General features: G+C 43.5%; 2 protein-coding genes across 2 annotated transcripts in view; both read right to left on the bottom strand.

The window, feature by feature from the left end:
• Positions 1-19087: 19087 nt before the first annotated feature.
• On the bottom strand, positions 19088-21207 carry LOC115108977 (ras association domain-containing protein 10-like). The gene has a single exon (XM_029633525.2). The coding sequence runs from the start codon at positions 20872-20874 to the stop codon at positions 19477-19479; it is 1398 nt and encodes a 465-aa protein (XP_029489385.1). The 5' UTR covers positions 20875-21207; the 3' UTR covers positions 19088-19476.
• A 1466-nt stretch (positions 21208-22673) lies between these two features.
• The window catches only part of LOC115109615 (transcriptional enhancer factor TEF-1-like), a 44698-nt gene continuing 40092 nt past the window's right edge, over positions 22674-27279 (bottom strand). The window contains exon 13 of the mRNA XM_029634733.2: positions 22674-27199. Within this exon, the coding sequence (XP_029490593.1) occupies positions 27086-27199 (114 nt within the window). The 3' untranslated portion in view covers positions 22674-27085. The remainder of the gene's footprint in view (positions 27200-27279) is intronic.

Here is a 27279-nt window from a genome sequence, read left to right on the forward strand (position 1 = left end):
TTTGATATTAAGGCACATGAAAGTTCACATGTTCGATAAGGTGTTTCTGCCCAAAAAATGGGTTTTGATAAAAACATATTTTTTTTACGTTCAAACAGCTCTACTGTGAAGTCGTGACTTGTGACATACGCGTAGTTTCCTGAATTGGGTCACAATTGTGTACATTACACAAATTATAATTTGTTGTGGCTAACGTTAGCTAAGCTAGCTAGGTGGCTAACATTCGCTAGGGGTTAGGGGTTAGGGTTAGGGATTATGGTTAGGTAAGACGGTAGCTAAGTATTTAAAGGGTTGGCTAACTAGCTAATTAGTTTTAAAAAGTATTATGTTTTAGGGTATCGCCCAGAGTGTCACTTAAATCTCGCTGGATTGATTGCTTTCATTTTACTCTTGTGACTCTTTCAGACTCTTGCTTGTGCGTGTCGTTTTTTTTGTTAACGCTACGAACACGGAAATGTTTGTAATGACCTGTCAAACACACCCCGGTAATGGCTGAAATGGGCTCAATGCAATACATTATCTTTCCATTGCATCTATAAGAATGCTAACGTTTCATTGGGGGTTTAACACTTCATCTCGATACTTCCTCATAAGAAAGGGAAGAAAGGTAACTTTATTTTGATGTGTGGAATTGAAAAATAGTAATAATTTGATACAGTTGAAATGTTTACAAATTAGATGCGCTGAAATGAAATGAACTTCCGAAAATGAACACTCGGAGTATTATGTATTACGTCTGATCTCCAAAACAATGTAAAGTAACGAGTCTGATGAGCCCGACCTGAATGATTTACTTCTCTCCCGAGAACAGGCCTAGATCCCCATGATTTGCGTGAAGAGAAGGCGGAGAAAAAGGGACCAAAGGGCGGGCTGCCTTCTGAGAATTCGTAGGCGATTCTATAAACCCCCACTTCCTTCCACTCTGCTAGCAAACATGAAATCTTTGGAACATAAAATAGACAACCTACGCGGAAGATTAAACTACCAACGAAGACATCCAAAACTGTAACATCTTATGCTTCACGGAGTCGGACTGAACGACGACACTATCAACATACAGCTGGCTGGTTATACGCTGTACCGGCAGGATAGAACAGCGGCGTCTGGTAAGACAAGGGGAGGCGGACTATGAATTTTTGTAAATGACAGCTGGTGCACGATATCTAAGGAAGTCTCGAGCTATTGCTCGCCCGAGGTAGAGTATCTCATGATAAGCTGTAGACCACACTATCACCTTAGAAAGTTTTCATCTGTAATTTTCGTAGCTGTTTACATACCACCACAGACTGAGGCTGTCACTAAAACCCTCATTGAATGAGCTGTATTCCGCCATAAGCAAACAAGAAAACGCTCACACAGAAGCGACGGGACTTTAATGCAGGGAAACTTAAATTTGTTTTACCAAATTTCTATCAGCATGTTAAATGTGCAAACAGTGGGAAAATACTCTGGACCACCTTTACTCCACACACAGAGATGCATACAAAGCTCTCCCTCGCCTTCCATTTAGCATATATGACCATAATTCTATCCTCCTGATACCTGCTTACAAGCTAAAAATTAATGCAGGAAGCACCAGTGACTCAATCAATAAAAAAGTGGTCAGATGAAGCAGATGCTAAGCTTCACGGCTGTTTTGCTAGCACAGACTGGAATATTCCTCCGATGGCATTGTGAAAAATGTGCATTGATGACATCGACACCACAGTGAAAGTACATACATACCCCAACCAGAAGACAACCAGAAGCCATAGACTATAGGCAACATCCACACTGAGCTAGCGGCTAGAGCTGCCGCTTTTAAGGAGCGGGACTCTAACCCGGAAGCTTATAAGAAATCTCGCTATGCACTCGGATGAACCATCAAACAGGCAAAGCATCAATACAGGACTAAGATCAAATCGTACTACACCGGCTCTGACGCTCGTCGGATGTGGCAGGGCTTGCAAACCATTACAGACTACAAAGGGAAGCACAGCCAAGAGCTGCCCAGTGACATGAGCCTACCAGATGAGCTAAACTTCTTCTATGCTCGCTTTGAGGCAAATAACACTGAAACATGCATGCATACATATCCACCTGTCCAGTAAAAAAACAGGCTCATCAGTTGGTATGAGTACGCTGGTGGGCCATACTGGGAGTCTTCTAACTCCTATTACTCATACCCCTTTCCATGTTATCCTGCTGTGGGGTGACCAATCTAAATCTCCCCGGGTGCTCATTGACTCTGGGGCTGATGGGCTGCTACTCTAGTATCTGAGCTGGGTATTTCCACACAATTCCTCTCTTTTGCCATGGATGCCAGAGCACTGGATGGATGCTCCATTGGCAGGATCAGGCAATCACAGTGAGATTTCCATGGCTCCAGAGGCACACAAGCTCTGATTGACCGGACTACTGGTTCTATCATTTGTTGGAGCCTGTTCTGCCACATTGCCTTAAGGCGGGACGTCTTCCTGTGGGCTCTTCCCGTGGAGTACCAGGATCTCCTGGAGGTTTTCAGCAAGGCTCTCGCCACCTCCCTTTCTCTGTATCGTCTCTATGATTGGACTATGGATTTCTCCCGGGCACCACACCGCCTCGTGGGCGGCTATATTCCCTGTCTGGGCATGGAGGAGTACATTGAGGACTCTCTGGCTGCTGGGAGCATCCGTCCTTCTGCCTCTCCTGCCGGCACCGGTTTCTTCTTTGTGGAAAAGAAGGACAAGACCCTGCGTCCGTGTATCAACTACCGGGACCTCAATTACATTGTAAAGAATCATTACCCTCTACCACTCCTCTGTTTGTTGCTGATTCGGCCCCCTCCCCGGTCCTGGAATGGGACCATTCCTCGAAGCTTTACCTGTCATTCCGGCTCCCGCCGAACCCTGGCTTTCATCCAACAACATTTTTGATGACCCACTATGGTTTCTGACGTCTCCACATTCGTCGCCGCCTGCACTGTGTGTACTCCGAACAAGACTCAGCGGCAAGCTCCGGCTGGCCTCCTTCAACCACTCCCTGTGCCTCGCCTTCCCTGGTCCCATATTTCCCTTGACTTTGTCACTGGTCTCTCTCCGTTTGATGGCAACACCACCATCCTTACAGTGGTGGATATGTTTTCTAAAGCTACCCTTTTCATTCCCCTCCCCAAGTTACCTTCAGCCAAGGAGACGGCCCAACTCTTGGTGCAGCACGTCTTCCGAATCCATGGACTTCCTGTCAACATGGTACAATGTAACAGCAATAGGTTTTACAACCTAGCCTATGAATGAAAGTTTACAACGTAGGTACACACAGGTCGGGAGACAAAATGAGGCGACAGACAGTTAAACATGGACAGACAGTGACATTTAATACTGCCTTGCACACTTTTCACTGCATCTATCTGATATAGGGTGTAATCATTAGTCCAACAGTTGCAAACTATAGTTTTTATTGGACAAATTCAGGTATGTTTATCCCCATTTTGTTCCATTTGCTTCCGTCTAAGAAATGTTTTTCAACAGAACCAGTGGAAAGAATACACCCCTGATCACGCATAGAAACAGTTCACTTTCATAGCAACAACGTTGTATTCCTTCAATGTGCTCTCCTTCTCTCACCTTCTCTCACCTTGCAAAACAGCTGAATGTGACCAGGTGAAAAAAACTTTCAAGCCAAACCGCTACACACAGCCTACATCGTTGTCACCATAGTAGCTAAAGTAACATCATCGTCAGCATTGCTAATAGAACTAACTCGTTAATATACCCGTTACAATCATGCAGTAACCTTAGTGTACAGTCAGTGAGCAGTTACACCAGTGAGCACCGGTACAATACATTAGTAATACCAAAAGCTTACCTTGGAAGAGTTCCAGTGTTGTGTTGGATAGTCATAACCAGCTATCTAACATAGCATCCCTCTGTTTGAGCAGGGTGTTTCAGTAGGCTAAACTAGCTAGCTGCATTTGCTAGCTAAGTAAGTGAAACTGAAAGTGAAAAAAGACAATCTCTCTCTCTATTTGTCTCTTGCTTGTCCTTCACTTTGGGAGAAATTTGTTCAAAACTGTTCAACTACTGTCTTTCTCTCTCTTTGAGTCAACTACTCACCACATTTTATGCACTGCAGTGCTAGCTAATCGTATCTTATGCTTTCAGTACTAGATTAATTATCTGATCCTTTGATTGAGTGGACAACATGTCCGTTCATGCTGACATGTAGGCTGGAGGATGTCCTCCGGAAGTTGTCATAATTGCTGTGTATGTCTATGGAAGGGCGTGGGAACCATGAGCCTCTTACATTTTGTATTTAATTCAACTGTACCCAGAGGAATGTTCTCCCGGGTGGCGCAGTGGTCTAAGGCACTGCATCGCAGTGCCACCAGAGATTCTGGGTTCGAGTCCAAGCTCTGTCGCAGCCGGCTGCGTCCAGGAGACCCATGGGGCGGCGCACAATTGGCCCAGCGTTGTCAGGGTTAGGGAGGATTTGGCCTGCAGGGATATGCCTTTCTCATTGCGCACTAGCAACTCCTGTGGCGTGCCAGGCGCAATGCACGCTGACCAGGTCGCCAGGTGTATGGTGTTTCCTCTGACACATTGGTGCGGCTGGCTTCCCGGGTTGCATGGGGCATTGTGTCAAGAAGCAGTGCGGCTTGGTTGGGTTGTGTTTCGGAGGACGCATGGCTCTTGACCTTCGCCTCTCCCGAGTCCGTACGGGAGTTGCAGCAATGAGACCAGACTGTAGCTACTACCAATTGGATACCATGAATTTGGGGAGAAAAAAGGGGTTGAAAAATACAAATAAATAAATACATAAACTGTACCTAGAGGAGGACGGAAGCTAGCTGTCCTCTGGCAACACCAGGGTGCTAGGATCAAATGTGATTCTCAGAACCTGGCCAGGACCAAGGGGAGGAGGGAGGAGGGAGGCACACATACTTTCCCATACCTGAGGCAGGGTGGAAGTTTGAACATGAGGTCACAGCAATCAGCGACTGTTTACATTCCAAAAAATATCTCCCCTCTTACCTGCTCTCAAAAATGACATGGTTTAATGTTATAGCATCATTTTCAGATCAGCTGAAACAGTATGAGGCCTTGGTTGGTGCATTACACATCAGCTCCACTGGAAGCGTTGAGTTGCTCTACCATCAGTGTTAATGTGATGTTCTACCTGCTACACAAAGCGCATTGTTTTGAGAGCGGAGAAGAGCAGAGGAGAAGAGCATCTTTATTCTATTTTCTATCTAATTACACATGTTGCTTTTGTTCACATTGTGACTTCATCAATCTTAGTAAAATAACCAGTGGTGTCTAGTGGAGGCCGTATGTAACCAAAAGCAACTTTATTTCTCATTATTTTAATTGTATTTTATTTCACAAGATAGTTGTGTGTTCCTTTTGACTCACCTTATATGTCCTACGGGAGCCATTGTACCTGCCTGCGCTAAACAGGTGTTTGCTAATGCACAGAGCAGCTTATAAAATAATTTAGCTGGTCTCGTTCTTTCTACATAACAGTATTCTCCCTTGAAATCAGAGTTCCTTGAGTTTCCCAGCCGTAGCCTGCCTAGGCTATATGCCTGTGATCGGAATCAACACAGGTAGGCACAACGTTATGGTTGTCAAATATGTATTATTGGCATTGGCAGTCACAAGACACAATTCCAGATGTAACAATGCATAAATGTCTATTTTCTGGCAGTGTATCCGCTAATTTTACCAGCATTGCTTTGCATAAATGCGAGAAATATAGACCTGCTTTCTAATTTGACGGACTACGACGCCGTTGATGGCATTGACGCTCTTAGCCTGTCTGTTTTCTCTCATTCACTCCTGTGCATTCGAATTCAAATGCTTTTCGTTTGAATTGGGCTTGACGCCAATGCCGGACGCCCAATGACTTTAGTGTAGCAGGGCCTTTAGGTGAGTTTAAACTTTTGAAATATGTTTTGTGAAACTGAATACAAAACCCACCCCCCAAAGTTACTTTTCTCACCCTGAAGTAGATCCAACCAATTGGAGTAAAACATTAACATAGAAACTAGAGTTCTTTTTTGTCTTGTTTCCCAGAAGTCGTCTGGAACTCCCTAATCTAGTCTCCTATGCTGCGTTTTGGTTTTCAATCGTCCTTATATCCTTACGTGTGATCACTCAACCTCATGTATCCATATAGCAGATACCTTTAGGAAGGTATATCCACCCACAGGAGGCAATTTGTCTTACCATTGTTCTGGGAAGCTCTGTCAGCTCTTGTTAAAGACATGTTTACATCTGCATGAGCTGGACAAGGAGGCACACATGGTTTAATTATTGACAGCACACTCTTTCACAAGCTCCCCTAGTCAAGGGACTACTGATGAAAATGAGCTATCTAGTTAAATCTGGTGCAATGGCACGTTGTACATGGTCTCTAACAAATAAACAGAAAAAAAAGATCATCTACAATCCCTTTGGAGGAGAGAGTTTCTCAGAAATAGAACTGTAGTCAAAACCTGTATTAACATTGTAAGAAAACCTCTGCTATTACAAAATGTTACACAGCAGAGCACAAGAATGACCTTATTGCATATTAATGTACTGGGAAGTGGTGAGCAGGAAAGGGAAAGGTACCATCTGCTTCCTGGCATTCATTTGTTGGGATGAGTGGGACTAAAATCGAAATGAACATCCAGCACATCTAAACTGAACAGACCTGACACACACACACACACACGCACACGCACACGCACACACACAGATGTACAGTTATGTTTTTCCTCAGTTTATTCTCTGGAAAAAAAACAGAATTTGAAAAACAGTAACTGTTTATTATCTCTAAATTTATGAGAAGTGTTGAGTACAAATCAATATGAATGTTTCTCTACTAATAGCCATGTCACTAAGTGGAAATCCTGACAGATGCAAGAAATCCACTTGGCCATTAGACCAATGCAGGCTGTTCCACCCTTCAGAGAGAAGCTCTGCTCTTGTTCCAATTGAATAATGTATGATGTCATTAACCTATCCAATAATCCATTAAAAGGAGTTTAAGACACTCTCTTTGTCCCTTCTGACCTGCCCGGTGTGTCCACAGGGACCACACAGTAATGATGACCTACAGTAGCTTTCTCATCCATATAACAACTAATGAAAACATTGTGACTGGACTGTAGTTATTCTCAGTTGTTGTACTGTGAGGTTTTTACTGATGTACTACCTTAATTTAAACAGTTTCTCAGAGCAGGAAAATTATCCAACAGCAATATGAAATATGAATTATTATGTGGAAAGTGGAAATGACAAACAAAGTATTTTTAAACCTTGAATACACTACAAGTTTGCATTTCCTGCTGCACAGGAAAATGATCTGGGCCAACAGTGATCAAATTAAGATGGTGTGCGATCTCTAGTATTAATGACGTCTTGAGGTTCTGCTTGCCTGAATTAGAATACCTCATGATAAGCTGTAGACCATACTATTTACCAAGAGAGCTTTCATCAGTATTTTTCGTAGCTGTCTATTTACCGCCACAAACCGATGTTGAAACTAAGGCCGCACTCAATGAGCTGTATAGGGCCATAAGCACACAAGAAAATGCTCATCCAGGCAAAGCAGCACTCATAGTGGACAGGGATTTTAATGCAGGAAAGCTTAAATCTGTTTTACCTCATTTCTACCAGCATGTACATTGTAGAATAATAGTGAAGACATCAAAACTATTAAATAACACACATGGAATCATGTAGTAACCAAAAAAGTGTTAAACAAATCAAAATACATTTTATATTTGATTTTCTTCAGCCACCCTTTGCCTTGATGACAGCTTTGCACCCTTGGCATTCTCTCAACCAGCTTCAAGAGGTAGTGACCTGGAATGCATTTCAATTAACAGGTGTACCTTGTTAAAAGTTCATTTGTGGAATTTCTTTCCTTCTTAATGGGCCAATCAGTTTGAGCCTCTCAGTTGTGTTGTGACAAGGTAGAGTTGGTATACAGAAGATAGACCTATTTGGTAAAGGACCAAGTCCATATTATGGCAAGAACAGCTCAAATAAGAAAAGAGAAACGACAGTCTAACATTACTTTAAGACATGAAGGTCAGTCAATATGGAACATTTCAATAACTTTTAACACGTTCTATGATGAAACTGGCTCTCAATGGGACTGCCACAGAAATGGAAGACCCAGAGTTACCACTGCTGCAGAGGCAAGTTGAGCCTCAGAAATGGGCAATTAACTGCACCTCAGATTGCAGCCCAAATAAATGCTTCACAGAGTTCAAGTAACAAACACATCTCAACATCAACTGCTCAGAGGAGATTGCGTGAATCAGGCCTTCAAGGTCGAATTGCAGCAAAGAAACCACTACTAAAGGACACCAATAAAAAGAAGAGACTTGCTTGGGCCAAGAAACACGAGCAATTGACATTAGACCAGTGGAAATCTGTCCTTTGGTCTGATGAGTCCAAATGTGAGATTTTTTGTTCCAACCGCAGTGTTTTCGTGAGACGCAGAATAGGTGAGCGGATGATCGCTGCATGTGCGGTTCCCACCGTGAAGCATGGAGGAGGATGTGTGATGGTGTGGGGATGCTTTGCTGGTGACACTGTCTATTTAGAATTCTAGGCACACTTAACCAGCATGGCTACCTGTCACGTCCTGACCTTAGTTCCTTTTTTATGTCTCTGTTTTAGTTTGGTCAGGGCGTGAGTTGAGGTGGGCATTCTATGTTGTGTATTCTAGGTTTTGTATTTCTGTGTTTGGCCTGGTATGTTTCCCAATCAGAGGCAGCTGTTGATCGTTGTCTCTGATTGAGAACCATACTTAGGCAGCCTGTTTTCCCACTATGATTTGTGGGTAGTTGTTTCCCGTTTCTGTGTTTGCACCATACGGGACTGATTCGATTTTCATTTCTTTCCTGCACTTTGTTCTTTTGGTATTTTCTCGTGTTCTGAGTTAATATAGTTATTATAGACACATACAACGCTGCATTTTGGTCCGATCCTTCCTACTCCTTCTCAGAAGAGGAGGAACATCGTTACACTACCACAGCATTCTGTAGCAGTACGCCATCCCATCTGGTTTGCGCTTAGTGGGACTATCATTTATTTAAAACAAGACAATGACCCAAAACACACCTCCAGGCTGTGTAATGGCTATTTGACCAAGAAGGATAGTGATGGAGTGCTGCATCAGATTTCCTGGCCTCCACAGTCACCCGACCTCAACACAATTGAGATGGTTTGGGATGAGTTGGACTGCAGAGTGAATGAAAGCAGCCAACAAGTGCTCAGCATATGTGGGAACTCCTTCAAGTCGGTTGGAAAAGCATTCCAGGAGACTACCTCATGAAGCTGGTTGAGAGAATTCCAAGAGTGTGGAAAGCTGTCATCAAGGCAAAGGGTGGCTGCTTTGAGGAATCTCAAATATAAAATATATTTTGATTTGTTTAACACTTTTTTGCTTAGTACATGATTCCATAGGTGTTATTTAATGGTTTTGATGTCTTCACAATTTATTCTATAATGTAGAAAATTGTAAGAAAAAAGAAAAACCTTTGAATGAGTAGGTGTGTCCAAACATTTGCCTGGTATTGTACGTGAGAATGCTTTTCATTGACTACACCTCAGCGTTTAACACCATAGTATCCTCCAAGCTCATCACTAAGCTTATGACCATGGGACTGAAACCTCCGTCCACAACCTGAACTTCCTAATGGGCCTTCCCCAGGTGGTGAGGGTAGACCTGGCAGTGTGTTGTGAGGAAAACAACCTCTCCCTCAACATGGGCAAGACAAAAGAGATTGTCGTTGACTAGAGGAAACGGAGAGCCGAACACGCCCCCCATTTGCAACTGCTCGGCATCCGACCGCAAGGAGCTACAGAGGATAGTGCATACGGCCCAGTACATCACTGAGGCCGAACTTCCTGCCATCCAAGACCTCTATACCAGGCGATGTCAGAAGAAGGACCAAAAAATTGGGGAAGATTCCAGCCACCCAATTCGTAGCCTGCTCTTTCTGCTACTTCACGGAAGCGGTACCGGAGTGCCAAGTCTGGGACCAAAAGGCTCCTTTTAACCCCAAGCCATAAGACTGCCGAACAGTTAATTAAATGGCTACCCGGACTATTTACATTGAACCCCCTTCATTTATCGTTAAAAAAAATGCATGCACACTCACTTTACCCACTCACTCACACATACTACACCGACACTCCAACACACACACACACACACACACACACACACACACACACACACACACACACACACACACACACACACACACACACACACACACACACACACACACACACACACACACACACACACACACACACACACTACATAAGCTCACACACACAAAACACACACAAGCATATTCACACCACACACACACTCACACAGACATACTTTTGCACTCTTCACATACGCTGCTGCTACTGTGTTTATTATCTATCCTGATTGCCTAGTCACTGTTACCCCTACCTACATGTACATACTGCATTACCTCAACTACCTCGTACCCCTGCACATCGACTCGGTATTGGTAGTCCTTGTATACAGCCTTGTTATTGTTTTTATTGTGTTACTATTTCCTTTTTTATTTATCAAATAATTGTCTTACTTTTTAACTCTGCATTGTTGGGAACAATCTCGTAAGTAAGCATTTCCCTGTAAAGTCTACACTGTTGTATTCGGCTGTTGTATTCGGCTGTTGTATTCGGCTGTTGTATTCGGCGCATGTGACCAATACAAATTTGATTTGATTTGATGTATTTGCACCATGCCTGTTGGGAGCTGTGTTGTGCGGAGGCTAACATTAGCGCAGACTCTAATTTAAGACTCGCATAATGGATGAGTTTTGTGGTGTGGCACTAGCACAACTCCCTGCTCAACGTGAGTGACGTGACTGGCTCCTGTGAGAACCAGTTTAAGTGCTGTGAGCCTGTTCTTTACTTCACCATCTCCTCCTTACAGACACGTGCCAGCTCCAACCTGTTCACACTGATAGCTCTGATCGCTGCATGGGAATATTAGAATTAGTAGGACTAGAGCATACGGCTGTTGGTATTATATCATAAAAGCAAAATGTCACTATTAACTGGCCTACCAAACTGTTTTGCATTATTACTGTATATCATTTTTTGCTACATCTACTTCAGTGCATGACACCTGCTCCCTTGCGTGGATTATGTGTGGGAAAGTTATGCCAGTTGGTGTGGAAGTGTACACACACACACACACATAGGTATGTCCTGCGCTGAGTGAGTCATTATAACGGGTTGCCACACACGGGCGTGTTTGTCTTTGACAGGCCCGTGGAACGTGAGGTCAAGGAAACCTGCTGGATGTATTTACTCTGGTAAATGTTTAATCCTTCGAGCCTTTCCACACTAGATGGACGCCTGTTTGTCTGCAGCTCTTTGTTTCCCAGTCCAGTGTAGCCCTCTGTCCAAATCCTGTGTGATGATCTACTCCCATGTTAAAACTGGACAAACGTACAGTTCATCCCGAAAGTATTCAGACCCTTTGACTTTTTCCACATGTTGTTACGTTATAACCTTATTCTAATATGGATTCAATTGTCCCCCCCCCCCATCAATCTACACACATTACCTCATAATTTGCGAATGTATTTTTTAAAATACAAAACTTAAATATTATATTTACATAAGTATTCAGACCCTTTACTCAGTACTTTGTTGAAGCACCTGAAGCACACGTTACAAGCTTGGCACACCTGTATTTGGGGAGTTTCTCCCATTCTCCTCTGCAGATCCTCTCAAGCTCTGTAAGGTTGGATGGAGAGTGTCGCTGCGCAGCTATTTTCAGGTCTCTCCAGAGATGTTCGATCGGGTTCTCTGCATCATCATAGACCTCAAAAACATCTGATATATTTGTTGTCTGCTGTTTGGTTGTGTTAGAATCCAAGGTAACATTTTATTTTACACACAAATCAATTTAAATTGTATTTGTTGCATGCTTTGTAAACAGCAGGTGTGTACTAACAGTGAAATGCTTACTTAATGGCCCTTCCCAACAATGCAGTGAGAAAGAAAATAGATAGTCCAGGTAACTATTTGGTTAACTATTTAACAAACTATTTATCAGTCTTATGGCTTAGGGGTAGAAGCTGTTCAGGGTCCTGTGGGGGAAGAGGCGTTGTCGTGCCCTCTTCATGACTGTGTTGGTGTGCTTGGATCATATGATAGATCCTTAGTGATGTGGACACAGAGGAACTTGAAGCTTTCGACCCGCTCCACTACAGCCCTGTTGATGTGAATAGGGGTGTGCTTGGCCCTTCGTTTCCTGTAGTCCACGATCACAACCTTTGTCTTGCTGACGTTGAGGGAGAGGTTGTTGTCCTAGAACCACACTGTCAGGTCTCTGAGCTCCTCCCTATAGGCTGTCTCATCATCAGCGGTGATCAGGCCTACCACTGTCATGTGGTTGACAAACTTAATGATGGCGTTAGAGTCGTGCACGGCCACACGGTCGTGTGTGAGCAGGGAGCAGAGGAGGGGACTAAGCATGCACCCCTGAGGAGTGGTTTCAGGGTGGAGTGGGTCCAGGGTGGAATGGGTCCAGGGTGTCTGGGATAATGGTGCTGATGTGAGCCATGACCAGCCTTTCAAAGCATTTCAAAGCATTTCATGGCTACAGATGTGAGTGTTACGCGGTGATAGTCATTTAGACAAGTTACCTTGGCGTTCTTGGGCACAGGGACTATGGTGGTCTACTTGAAACATGTAGGTATTACAGAATGGGTCAGGAAGAGGTGAAAATGTCAGTGAAGACACTTGACAGCTGGTCAGTGCATGTTCTGAGTACGGGTCCTGGTTATCCGTCTGGCCCTGTGGCTTTGTGAATGTTAACCTGTTTAAAGGTCTTACTCACATCGGCTACGGAGAGCGTGATCACACAGTCATCTGGAACAGCTGGTACTCTTACACATGGTTTAGTGTTGCTTGTCTCGAAGAGAGAATAGAAGGTATTTAGCTTGTCTAGTAGGCTCGCGTCACTGGGCAGCTCGTGGCTGGGTTTCCCTTTGCAATCCGTGATCATTTGAAAACCCTGCCACATCCGACAAGCATCAGAGCCAATGTAGTAGGATTCAATCTTAGTCCTGTATTGACGCTATCCCTGTTTGATGGTTCGTCGGAGGGCGTAGTGGGATTTGTTATAAGCGTTCTTGAAAGCTGCAGCTCTAGTCTTTAGTTCAGTGCAAATATTGCCTGTAATTCATGGCTTCTGGTTGGCATGTTCAGTGGGTATAGATAGTCATCGCCCCCTTTCAAAACGTTTACCTTTTGTTGCCTTTCAGCCTGAAATGAAAACACATAAAATCCGACTTTTTACGGCATTATTTACACACAGTAATCCATAATATCCAAGTGTATTAAAAAATGTATTAAAAGTAAACAGTAAAATACTCTATTTTGATTTTTTTTCAGCAATTTCAAACTTTCTGAGGTATAACCAACCACCTTCCAGATCACAAATCAAGCTAATTGGCTTCCATCTGTGATCAATTGTTGTGACTTTGATTAGTTCAGAATAAAAGCAATTGTTCATAGAGAACTCCACTGCTTAGTAGTGCAATTCAAAGCAAAGAATCGAAAAGGTACTTTCAAAAGATCTACGAGAGGAAGTTGTGGAAAGGCACTAGGGATGTATATAAAAAGATTTAAAAGGCTTTGTCTATCCCTTGGAGAAGTGGAAGGCGTATGGCACCACCCAGATCCTGCATAGATCAGGCTGTCCCTTCAAACTGGATGACCGGGCAAGGAGGAGACTGATCAGAAAGGCTACCCAAGAAACCAATGGCAACTTTGAAGGAGTTTCAGGCCTTTATGGCAAAGACTCGTCAATGTGTGCATGTGACGACAATATCACGAGCGCTCCACAAATCTGGTCTCTATGGGAGGGTGGCAAGAATAAAACTACTCTTCAAAAAAAGCCACATCAAGTCTTGTTTGAGCTTTGCCAAAAAGCACATTGTAGACTCCGAGGACAACTGGCAAATGATGCTGTGGTCAGATGAGACCAACATTTTTATTTTTGTCCTGAATGCGAAACGATATGTCTGGAGAAAATCTAATACATATTTCCACCCAAAGAACACCAAGCCTACAGTAAAGTATGGTGGTGGCAGCATCCTGTTGTGGGGGTGTTTCTCTTCAACAGGGACTGGAGCACTTGTCAGGATATAAAGGAAAATGAAAAGTGCAAAATACCGACCAGATTTTTGAGGAGAACCTGCAGCCCTCTGCCAGGAAGTTGAAAATGGGAAGACGGTTCATATTTTAACATGACAATGACCCAAAGCACACTGCCAAAGCAACTGTACAGTGGCTGAAGGACAAGAAGGTGAATGTCCTTGAGTGGCCTACAGTAGTCAGATCTCCGACATAAATCCCATTGAGAATCTGTGGAATGACTTGAAGAGTGCAGTCCATGAGTGGTCACCATGCAATTTGACTGAGGTCGAACAATTCCGCAAGGAAGAATGGGCAAATAATGCACAGTCTAGGTGTGCAAAGTTTGTAGAGACGTATTCAAAGAGACTCATGGCTGTAATTCAAGCAAAAGGTGGTTCCACCAAGTATTAACTCAGGGGGCTGTTCACTTATCCAAATAGGGTATTTTACAGTTTAAATGTAATAAATGTTCAGAGTTTTTTAGAAATGTTTCTTCACTTGGGTATTGAGGGTTGCTGTGTGTAAATAAAGCCGGAAAAAGTCAAATTTTATGTGTTCTCATTTCAGGCTGTAAGGCAACAAAAGGGGAACATTTTGAAAGAGGGTGGTGACTTTCTACACCCACTGTACGTATGGTCACTGTTGGGATGACATCGTCAATGCATTTTATTAAGGAAGCCAATGACTGATGTGGTAAACTCCTCAATGCTATCGGATGAGTCCCAGAACATATTCCAGTCTGTGGTAGCGAAACAGTCCTGTAGCATCTGCTTCACCGGACCACATCCGTATTGAGCGGATCACTTCTACTTCCTGTTTGAGTTTTTGCTTGTAAGCAGGAATCAGGAGGATAGAGTTATGGTCAGATTTGCCAAATGGAGGGCGAGGGATAGCTTTTTATGCGTCTCTGTGTGTGGAGTAAAGGTTTTCGAGAGTTTTTTCTACTTTAGTTGCACAGGTGACATGCTGGTAGACATTTCAGTATTTCAGTTTTCCTGCATTAAAATCACCAGCCACTAGGAGCTCTGCTTCTGGATGAGCATTTTCTTGTTTGATTATGGCCTTATACAGCTCGTTGAGTGCAGTCTTAGTGCCAGCATCGGGTTGTGGTGGTAAATAGATAGTGAAAAGTACAGACAAAAACTCTCTTGGTAAATAGTATGGTCTACATCTTATCATGAGCTATTCTAACTCAGGCGAGCAGAACCTCAAGACCTCCTTAACATTAGAGATCATGCATCAGCTGTTAACAAAGAGACACACACCAACCCCTAGAGTTTCCCCGACGCTGCCGTCATGTCCTGCCGATGCATACGATCAGCGCCCAAAAAAACACAAAACAGCAGACTGGTATTTTAAAAATAGCAGACTGGTTTGCATAGCATTAATTGGTCCTATTGGTCCTGCATGTTAGAGCAACCCAGTTGAGCTACTTTGCTTTAGAACTAGGAATGGAGCAAGACAAACGAACCCATCCCTCTATAATAGGCCTATAAATCAATATGGCTGAGTGGCTCTTCAGGTTGTGAGTGAGTTATGGCAGGGCTTGTGAGTGGCTCTGTCTGTGTGTAATTACTCTGTCAGATGGCACCACACAGCCTGGCTGAGTTGTCGTCATCAAATATTTATAAGTCCACGCCTTAGTCTGGATGTTCCATGTTCATCCAGCCAGACTGACTGATAAACAGAGAACAGAGCAGACAGGCTCATCAAGTTAATTAGACACTTTGCTAGGAGCTCTGACAGAACCCCCCCCCCCTCTCTCTCTGTCTCTATGCTCTTTTATATCACCCTTTCAGGGCCACATTCAGTAGGAAAACATTGTCAAACGTTGCAGATAGAAATGTCATGAGCAGAGACTACATGTCCGAGACGCATGTTCTACATAACATATTTATTCCTGAACGTATTTCAATGTTGTGCCCTGCTGAACATGCACCAGAGTTTGGTGTGATTAGAGGCTCAGCCACCCATCTGACAGGCCACTTGTGAAACACCTAGCTCCAGAGTAGAATAACCCCCTACTAGCCTATCTGGTACATGGGTACTCCTCTCTAATGGTCTGGACAGGGATGAGAGTGGTTGGCAGTAAGCACTTTGAGATGTGTTATGTTCGGGCTGTCTGTCCGTCTGACGGAATATATGTTGGTTTTATTATATTGCACAGATTGTTTTCCTGACAGTAGTATTTTCTAACGACAGCCACCAGGGCCTATTGGATCCCATACGGATATTAACTGCTGGGCTCATTCCAGCCAACACATTATGAGCCTGGGTCATCTCATCTGAATGGTTTTGCACCATGCACGCATGGCATACATTTGAATATCACACAAGTCTCTTAAATTGGACTATTTATAAATATTTCTGTATGGAGCGATTCTCTTTCACTTTGTCACGCATTGATGTCAATGGGAGACTAATGAACAATTCAGATGAAGTGGAAGTCAGGATTCTGCCCTAAATGTTTTAGAGGGCTGGTCCTATTCAGCTCGACATGGCGTAAGAATGACCCCGGCCTTACAGGCTGCTGCTCTTTAACTATTTATAGGTCCGCTATCTCCTGAGGTTGATGACCCATGAGAACATCGCCAGGGCATGGTCCCATTCATTACTAAGGGTGCACTGCATGAGTGAAATAGGGGGTTGAAGAGTGCAGAAGGTCTCTCCGAGAGTGTCTTTTCCCTTATGTCTGCATTATGCAACTCCATTATGATAAAACCGTCCTGATAGTGTTATCATACAAAAGTAGCAGAAATGACTGCCTCCCGAGTGGCGCAGTGGTCTAAGGCGTCACTACAGACCTGGGTTCGATCCCAGGCTGTGTCACAGCAGGCTGTAACCGGGAGACCCATGAGGCGGCACACAATTGGCCCAGAATCGTCCGAGTTAGAGGCGTGTTTGGCCTGCTGGGATTTAGTGACTCCATGTGGCCTGCCAGGCGCCTGCAAGCTGATTTCGGTCATCAGCTGGATGGTGTTTTCTCTGTCACATTGGTATTGCTGGCTTCCGGGTTCAGCGAGCAGTGTGGCTTGGCAGGGTTATGTTTCGGAGGACGCATGGCTCTCGACCTTCGCCTCTCCCGAGTCAGTAGGGGAGTTGCAGCAATGGGACAAGACTGTAACTACCAATTGGATGTCACGAAATTGGAGAGAAAAAGGGGGCAATAGTACAAAAAAAACATAACAGAAATGGTGCAGGAAATCCCTGGCACAGATGGTTATGCCTAAAAAAAAATGTTTTAAGTACTGCATATGGCATAGTGTGTGGATACGTTTGAGGTGAAAATGCTGTTTGAGGATAATGCAACAAGGTTGTGTTTCAGTGTTAGGCTATCGCTGACTGATGGTTGCCAGGGTGCTATCCACTAAAACGCTTCTGTCTGTCTGTCTGTCTGCCTGCCTCCTCTCTGCTTACTTGCCTCTCACTGGGATCAATTTCATACATATGGCACAACTAATCTCAGTGGTTTAGAGAACCAACAGAGTATTAGTGTCACATCTGACACCTGCAAATCGTCAATCCCAGACATGAATGTTTTAGACAGAAATGCATGGATATGAATAACAACGATTTGAAGGCATATTCCATAAGCGGAGTCTCCCCCTCTGTTGTCAAAAGTCATATTTAAAGCATCATGTGGCACTAGGCTGTTGGGGACTCAAATCCTCTGGATCTGAAACACAGACATCCCTTCTCACACAGTCCCAGTCCCAGCTCACCCCAAAACAGTAGAACATAAGGCCTGGCCCAGCCTTCATCTCTGACTTATGTAAACTCCACTGTTTTCAACAGAGTGAGCCAGGCTAGGCAGCTGCTCTCTGGCTGCTTTCATACAGCCCTGCTGCCCAGTGCCAAACACAGCCCAGGGAGCACACGGGGGGGGGGCACAACAACACATAACGCCCAGACACAAAAGCAGACTGGGTTGCATAAACAGAAACAGTCTGGGTTTTGACTTTGGGTTGTTGTATGTTGTCTGTCTTAGCTTTCCCAGGGTTCATATACACTGCAGTTTCTATTACTTGTACTGACTCCTGATAGACTGATTAGATTAGAGCTCTCACGTGGTTGTCCTGATATAAAGCATGCTGAGAACTACAGATCCATGAGGTTGATTGGCACAACAAATTGTACTGTAACTGAATAGGGCAACGCCATCAATAGGGTATTGGTATCATGCTGTCAAGCAACCGGAGAGAAAGTGAGGATCAACTACACGGATGAATTAAACAATTACTGGGTAAGGTGACAGCTAGTCTGGCCAATTTGCATTGGATTTGCATCAGCAGACTGGCATCTGAATATGAAAGGTTAGTCATGTTGAAACAACATGATCAATTAACAAAAACCTCCCTCTGGAGAATGTCTTTTGATATTTCTAGAAGTTACCCTCTGGGAAACGCTACATCTCGGCAGGTTTGAGCCTGGCTCTCCTAGGCAGATAGTGTTACAAAAACAACAACAGAAATCTGTAGGCCTAAAGATGGCCAGCAGATGGAATAGAGTTGCAGTTTAATCCACTGGCATCTATCCAACTTTTTTAACACCCACTTCAGAGTACAGTGAAAAGTTTGGAATGAAAATTACAAACATAACAGTAAAAATGTCTGGAATTCCCTCGCTTGGTTAATAGTGAACAGTTTGCTCTGTTAGTGAAACAGTTTAGTGAAAAGGTATGCATTTACACTAATCATCATTAATGCAGAAGTTCATGCTCTGCTACTCCACAGACTCCAATTAAAAACAGCGGAACATGACACGCACACATCACACACCCCAAGGCATGGCCCCTAAAGGATGCAAAACATCTATCTACCATTTTTGACTTTCTTGTGAGGTAGGACTAATTCCAATGCAAATGAAATGTGTGATTTGCATAGCCAACTCTTAAATCATTTGTCCTACTTATGCATGTACTAAATCAAACAGATCAATATTTGTTAATACTTTATTTCCACAGTAACCTGTATGTTTATAGTTGAATGTCCATAGTGATGTGGGTCTTTGCAGTTCAATGCAGTTGTTGTTTTCCCTAATTCTAAACACTTTCTGATAAATAGTACTTGTGACACAGAAACAGCAAAGCAAGCTATACAATTGGCATAATATGATCGTAAATTCTATTGCTTGTCTATACTGGCTGAATATCTGAGAGTGGCCTATTTAAAGACAAGCTATTGTGGAGTGAGTTGACTATCATATATGTACGGTGTCCATGCTGAAACCTTTTGTAGGAAACGGAGAAACATATTGTTTTAGTGTAGGGAAGTCCACTGTCCCTGAGTTTGCGTTGCATATTTTCAACAGTTCAATAAAGAGTTAGCTACACCAGTGATTCACACACAGGTGTATTGTCAGAGTCCTGGCTATGCATGGAGCTCAGCCCCGTGTCTGAATCTTCGTCGTTCATGTCGCAGGTCTTGGACAGACCTCTGGTCTGCTCCACCCACCCACTGCTCTTCTCCAAGGAAGGCAACATGTCAGTCTCAGTGACACCAGAGTGTTCTTTATCAGCCTCGGGTAACTTTTCCTTATTTAAATTCATAGAGTGCATTTTTGCGAGCAAATCCGTTAGTTCTTTTTCTTTCGCGTCCCATAGCTCCTGGCTTAAGTCCAAATCACCCTTAACAGCCTCTAAATCCGTGTTTAAACGAAGACCAATATATAAACTGGTATCCAGCTTTGATTTGATTATCTTCCCCTCTAAAACCAAGTCGTTCTGTGATAGACTGTTCACATCTGGCTCTGGGGCGGCGGCGCCTGACTGTGCTGCCGGCTGTGGAGCCACTGCAGCTACGGGGATGTCCACAGACTCCCCAAAACGTTCTGTGTCTTTGCCCGACAGCTCATCTTGCCGTCTTTTCATCCACCTTTGGTTTAGCTCCTCCTGAATTTCACCTGTGATGCATTCCACAAGAGCCTCGCGCTCTGTCAACTCCTCCTGAAGTCGCAGGACCTCCTCGCACCTAAGAGCGTACTCCTCAAACTGCGCAATAGCCTCCGCTGAACGTGGAACGTCCTCTATTGGATCAGCCTCCACGCTCGATTCCACCATGTATGTGTCCTGCACATAATTGATACCATGTCTCTTAATTCTGTCAAAGTGCACTTTTGCCTCATACATCTCTATATCCCTATCCAACTCTTTGATCCTTTGGATCTGCTGGCGGATGGTGTGATCTTGCGAGATAACCAAGTGCACAAACGTTTCCAATTTCTCCACTGAGGATTTATCCTTGGGAAAAGTCTCTTCTCTCTTTTTGTTAATTTTGTCCAACTTTCTAAAAGCTTTTCTAACAATCCTCCGCTGCTTTTCTTGCGAGAAAGCCATTGTGGTCTTGGCTGCTCCCTTGAATACGCACGGATTGTCTTTGCTCTGAACGACTCGCGCCTCGGCGCTCCTGGGTCCGTTGTTCGGTAACGATGCCTCATTCTTCACCAACACAAACCTCACGTTTTCCTGCTCATCTCCCCAGGCGCTCCAGAGACGCAGGATTTTGGTTTTATTGGGTAACATCCTCTCAAAGCCTCTCCATTTCTCCACAATGCAGTAAGACTGGGGGGTCCCAGACTGCATCGCCGCTGACGCACCTTGTGGCAAGTTTTGGTCCTCCAGTAGAACTTTTACAACATCCGCGCAGGTGGTGCGTTTGGACAGCCCTGAGACCAGCTTCTCCTCCCGGCAGACCCATACTGATACCTTGCATTCTTCCTGCTCCATACTGGGAAGAAAAAAAACTCCAACCGAATTGCTTATCAAAGTTTCTGCTCCCCTCTCGACTCCTCGGTCCCTGTTTTCAGGCGTTAAGAGAAAAGTGTGTCACACACCTTCGTTTGGAGCTGTCCTTATTCTTATGTAGGCATGTCATCATTCTCATGAAATAATCAGCTCAGTACTTCCCTCTATGTAGGATTATTCCCGTAGCAGACTCAAGAGGCACGCTGGGAAGTTGTTCAGCAGGGGGCATTACATTATCCCCGCAGACTTCCTTTTGGAACACTGTGCGCAGAGGAGGAACGGACCTCCTTCCTCTCGGTCGGCACGCACGGCTGTGTGTACATTTCTATGCAAACACTAAAGTATACGCCCTCCGCTCGCAACGGGACTCTCCAGTGTCTGTTGATCACCACACTCCACACGTTTTTGTATGTAACATTACCCGTTCACTTTGTGCACATTTTACGCACCAATTTGCTTACTGTACTTTGTTCAAAAATACCATCATTCTGACCTGAAAGATTAAAAGGTGAACACATTTTAAATGGAGTGTTATATATGTCATATTAAATTAATTCAGGCAAGGGTCAGTCAGGGGCCCCCTTGTTTCACTCCATTATTTCACATCTTCATTACTTCTGATCGGTATTCTATAGAAACAAATCAAGAAAAAAAAAATACAACTATTCATGGAGCTGCTCAGAATATAAGTTCTCTGCCCTCAATAACACGTAGCACACTTACCATTCATCCCACTTGTCTACAGTCTTTAGGCCAAACTGACCAAACCACTCACCCGAAAGTAAATGTGAATGTGAACTAAGACCATATTTTCATAAAACAAAACAATTGTTTATCTGTGATTATTGCAGAGGTCTATTGGTGCATGGGGATTGTTGTAGTGGTGTAATAGGTTAATGATCTGTCCAGAATCACAGGTTGTCATTGGTCCCGCCTGGTTTATCTTCCTCTGACCCTGACAGTGGATGACAGGCCAAGTTTGTTGATGAAATAATAATAATACTTGTGGGGGAGGGGGGCTTATATTTGTCATTGTTCAGCACCCCTGGAGCAATGAGAGCCTTGCTCTAGGGCACTGTGATATATTATACATTTTTTCACCTTGTCGGCTCCGGTACGTCAACCTTTCGGATGCGGGCCCAACACTCTAACCTCGATGCTACCTGATACACCAAATACTACATAACACCCCAGGCTGGAGGCTATAATAATGTCAGGCAGGTTATACTCCAACATCAACATGGCCAGGAGATGTATTCAAAGAGAATTGCCATATCCGGGCTCAAGGAAAAAATCATTCAAGTTAATATTTACTCTCATGTGGGTGAACCGTTGCACAGTATCACTGCTCGCGAGGCCTGGTTCTTTTGGATATAGCTCCCCCTGTTGTGCATTAAGAGTATTGTATCGTTACAGATATATCAAAGGTAGGCTAGTAAAGAAATGCAAATACTTCATTTGAGAGAAATTCATTGATGTTTGTGAGAAATTATGATTCATCATCAAATCAGAAACAGAATTGACCATTTAGTTTTATTGGATATTATATGCATATAAAGTTTCTAGAAAGCTATAAAATATCTAACACTTTAGCAATGAAGAAAAGGTTACAAAGCAAAGACCAGACCCTGCAGTAAAACAACACACATATTGTCAGTTTCTCTTTTTATATTCTTGTCTGAAGAATTCACAATCTTTAAGAAAATTAAAGATAACATTAAACATGTGTACCAGGACATCTCAGAATACATTCTTCTTTATACAAATCACCTTTTTTAAAAAAAAAATGTATTATCTGCACGCAATGCTCTAAGGATGCCATCCAAACCGAGAAAAATGAAAGCCAATGTTGAAAACAATAGACGAAAGTTACCAGTACCGATAGATAAAGAGCACATGGCCCCAGAGCTTTGCTGCTGATCTCAAAAAATCTCCTTGTGCCCGTTTAAAATAATACCTTCAAAATACTTAAGTGTGAAATCTATATTCCAGGTTGACAGAACAGAGACACAGAGCCCAGCAGTGAAACCAACAGGCTTGTCTCTGGTTAAACTGGAGTCATCACAAAAGCATTGTAAAGTATAGCCTACATACAGCACATTCAAACAGAAACTACTGTGATGGTGGACACCCCAGGATCTAGTAACAATTATTACTAAGTTAGAAAACAGGTCAAAGGTCTTCCAAACATGACATAAACCCTGATCCATTGTCTTTACCCACAGTGTAACATGCAACTATACTGCATTATGTTTTCTGGACTTGAATAAGTTAGTGTGCATACGATATCATGATAACACAATTGATCTACTGTGACAATGATGCTATAAACCTCCACAGGGAGATTCACTGTGAACTGAACATGCATCTAAGGGAACAATCGTTTCCCAAATAATAATCATAATTGGGTGGGTTCTTATATATGTCCTGTTTGACACGTACAAGTACACGAACACTCGCACTTGACTCCCTTATTGAGGAAGAATGTACTTACTATGACTGAGAAATGTGGTTGTCCCACCTAGCTATCTTAAAATGAACTCAATAACTGTAAGTCGCTCTGGATGAGAGCGTCTGCTAAATGACTAAACTGTAAAGTGTGGATCATACGCACGTGTGAATTGGAAATGTGTTGTTGTTGTTTTTGTTTTTTTCATTATCCCAACTCCCCGAGACACCCTCGGAGAGTGGGGTCACGGCCATGGGGCTGCCATTATCAACGGCGACCCCAGAGCAAGTAGGGTTAATTGACAGATTTTTTTCACCTTGTCAGCTCAGGGATTTTAACTAGCGACCTTCCAGTTACTGGTCCAATGCTCTAACAGTGGGGCTACCTGCCGCCCAGCAATAGTCAAATTGTTGTGGTAATGAATACAGTTCTACAGGGACATGCATTGGAAAAGGCATTCTGGTGATCTCTTCCACCATTTACGTAGGCTTTTTGGTTTAGCTTCTTTTAAACCTTTTCTTCACTGGAAAGTCATGACCAAAGGCACTTTATGCTACAGTGCAAGGGACAATTGCACGTCTGAAATGTCTCCAGTTTTTTTGGTTTTTGAAAGGCAAGGCAAAGTTATTACTGCTATTAAACACGGATCTTGTTCATTGTAATAATCTACGTATGATTTACCAGTTATTTTGTACAACACGGTGAAATAGGTGCACATAGTTAACCGTGTATTTATAATGGCCGACATGACGCGTCACAAAATATTATGTATTTTTCGATCCAAGCAAACCATTGGGCCATTGGTGGAAAGTTACTCACTAAGGCACTGTACACATAACACTGGGATGTATGGAGATTACAAGGCTGTCCTCCAGCTCAGGTAAGATCTCACAGTTTGAGTGGTGGAGATACAGTGGAGATACAGTGGAGATATCTGTAAGGATCCCATTCCCTACCACCACGGTTAATGTGCCCAATAGCGTAGGTCACCGATTGACAAGCAAAATAAGGCTGAATTAGCATTCAGAACCAGGGAAACACAGATTAATATATGGGAGTGTTTTTGACTTCTGTGTTCCTCAGTCACTAAAAAGAGCAGGTTCATTCAACACGTTTACTCCACCCTGCAATAACCATACAGAGGAACTAAGTGCTTTGGGATGGGTGACGACGGTAGTAGAGTGTCCATTTTGAATGTTCAATATGTGTATTCTATGATTTCTTTGCTTCATTGTCATACAGGCTAAAACCTTAGCAGCTCAGAGAAAAGAGAACATAGGAGGAATCTCTGATCTGTACACATTGTCTTGCTGTGTTCTCACAGTGCTTTACCTCTTCGAATAAAATCACGTTTTATTGGTCGCATACACATATCTTGCAGATGTTATCGGGGGTGTAGCGAAATGCTTATGTTCCTAGCTCCAACAGTGCAGTAATACCTAACAATACAGGTTTATTTTTAGTTGGGCACAGGAGATATGATGCAGATATGAGAGAGCTGTGCTGCAAAGTGGTACCTGAATCATCATATATTTTATTTATAGTTTCAAAGTGTCCCTGGAATTATAACTATTACTGGTCTTCATTATAGTTTAGTATTTGCGTTGTTATCCAAAATGTACAAAATGTAAAACCTACATATTTTTTCTTTGGAAAATGTTTGTGTGATAGTGATGTTCACAAAGCTACATGTACACTACATGACCAAAAGTATGTGGACACCTGCTCGTTGAACATCTCATTCCAAAATCACGGGCATTAATATGGAGTTGGCCCCCTCTTTGCTCCACTCTTCTGGGAAGGCTTTCCACTAGATGTTGGAACATTGCTACAGGGACTTTCTTCCATTCAGCCACAAGGGCATTAGTGAGGTCGGGCACTGATGTTGGGAGATTAGACCTGGCTCTCAGTAGGCGTTCCAATTCATCCTAAAGGTGTTCGATGGGGTTTAGGTCAAGGCTCTTTGCAGGCCAGTCAAGTTTTTCCACACCAATCTCAACAAAAAAAATCTGTATGGGCCTCGCTTTATGAACGGGGGCATTGTCATGCTGAAACAGGAAAAGGGCAAACTGTTGCCACAAAGTTGGAAGCACAGAATCGTCTAGAACTCTAGAATGTCATTGCATGCTGCAGCATTAATATTTCCCTTCACTGGAACTAAGGGGCCTAGCCCAAACCAGGAATAACAGCCCAGACCACTATTCCACCTCCACCAACCAAACTTTACAGTTGGCACTATACATTGGGGCAGGTATCGTTCTCCTGGCAACCGCCAAACCCAGATTCATCCGTTGGACTGCCAGAAGGTGAAGCATAATTCATCACTCCAGAGAAGGAGTTTCCACTGCTCCATGGTCAAATGGCGGCGAGCTTTACACCAATCCAGCTGACGCTAGACATTGCACATGGTGATCTTAGGCTTGTGTGCGGCTGCTCGGCCATGGAAACCCATTTCATGAAGCTCTCTATGAACAGTTATTGTGCTGACGTTGCTTCCAGAGGCAGTTTGGAACTCGGTAGTGAGTGTTGCAACCGAGGACAGACAATTGTTATGAGCTACGTGCTTCAGCACTCGGCGGTCCAGTTCTGTGAGCTTGTGTGGCCTACCACTAATTTGATGGGGTGTCCACGTACGTTTGTTTATATAGTGTATGTAGTAACTGTTTGTATAGTTTTTCTATTTATCTAATTAAGAAAGGCTATTATGATCTGTAATTGGTTGACATTGGTGATGACTACAGTATAAAAAGCTGGAAACTGATAGTAGTTTCCAAATGTAATCCACAGAACATCTCCCTATGTTACGCAATGCCCCTTCATATGTACACTTTCTACACTACAGACCTGAACTAGTCTGGAAAAATGGCACATGACACAACTATACCACAGATTGACAGCTGCACTCATACAAATATACATTAAAAAGACAAAAATATAATGATAATATTATCCGTGATAGACTTCACCCACAATGTAACCAAAGGACATTGTGGGTGGGATTTGTGTAGAGGCACAGCCACTTTCCATACGGTTGTCAAGTAAGTCATTCTGAAGGCGTGTTTCACTGGGGGGTTGCCTTGTGTCCTCCCCCACAACCCTGACAATACTCAGGGTCTGTCCTTCAATGTCTTCCTTCCATCCTTCATAAGCTACATGTCCTTCAGGTTAGCGAGATCTAAGTGATAGTTTGTCCCAGTTCTGAATGAAGCATGTTCACACTGAGTGTCAGGGCTAGATTCAATCAGATTGACATCCACATAGCGGTTGTTTTGGCGGTGTCAGGTGGTGGAACTGCAGAGAGCTGTCCAATCCACAAGCGGCTCGTTGCGTTATTTTATTGCGGACACCGCCATTGGATGAAACGAAATCACACCCGACTATAATCTGACAAATCCCATACAGCCGCGTTGGAAGTTCATTCAGCAACGTTACAAGTTCGAACACTCAAATTAGACTGATAAGCTATAAATCCCCCCCATCCAAATTAACATGAAAACATGCGATTAGCCTAACATCTACGGTTTGACATTTGAAAGTCATTACTTCTAACATCGATAGAGTCTACACTTCCTTGTCCTCCTAACGCGGTAGGGATATTAAGGAAGGGAGGGTTGCTGCCACACAAGAGCAGCCGCTCACCGATATTTCAGCTCATTCCGCAGTTACACCTCCAACACCGCCAAAACATCTGCTATGCGGATGTCGGTTAACGTTCGATCTGATTGAAATCTAGGCCGCAGTCTCTTATTCCTTGACTAGCCGGTAGATGTGATGTTGTGCTCCGTGGTCGCTGTTCGACACCTCAAACACACACGCCATGCACAGCAGCGTCTCCTGTGTCTCTCTGTTGGTCACCACCTGAAAACACAAGAGAAATGCAATGTGAGACACGTAAGACACATACACGGAAACACACACATGCGCAGAAAGAAAGACAG

The sequence above is a fragment of the Oncorhynchus nerka genome, linkage group LG25 (assembly GCF_034236695.1).
Source record: "Oncorhynchus nerka isolate Pitt River linkage group LG25, Oner_Uvic_2.0, whole genome shotgun sequence".
In the NCBI taxonomy this organism is placed as follows: Eukaryota; Metazoa; Chordata; class Actinopteri; order Salmoniformes; family Salmonidae; genus Oncorhynchus; species Oncorhynchus nerka.

Bases quoted from the DNA above. Each gene is read 5' to 3' on its own strand.
- LOC115108977 (XM_029633525.2), bottom strand. From the start codon at position 20,874: ATGGAGCAGGAAGAATGCAAGGTATCAGTATGGGTCTGCCGGGAGGAG.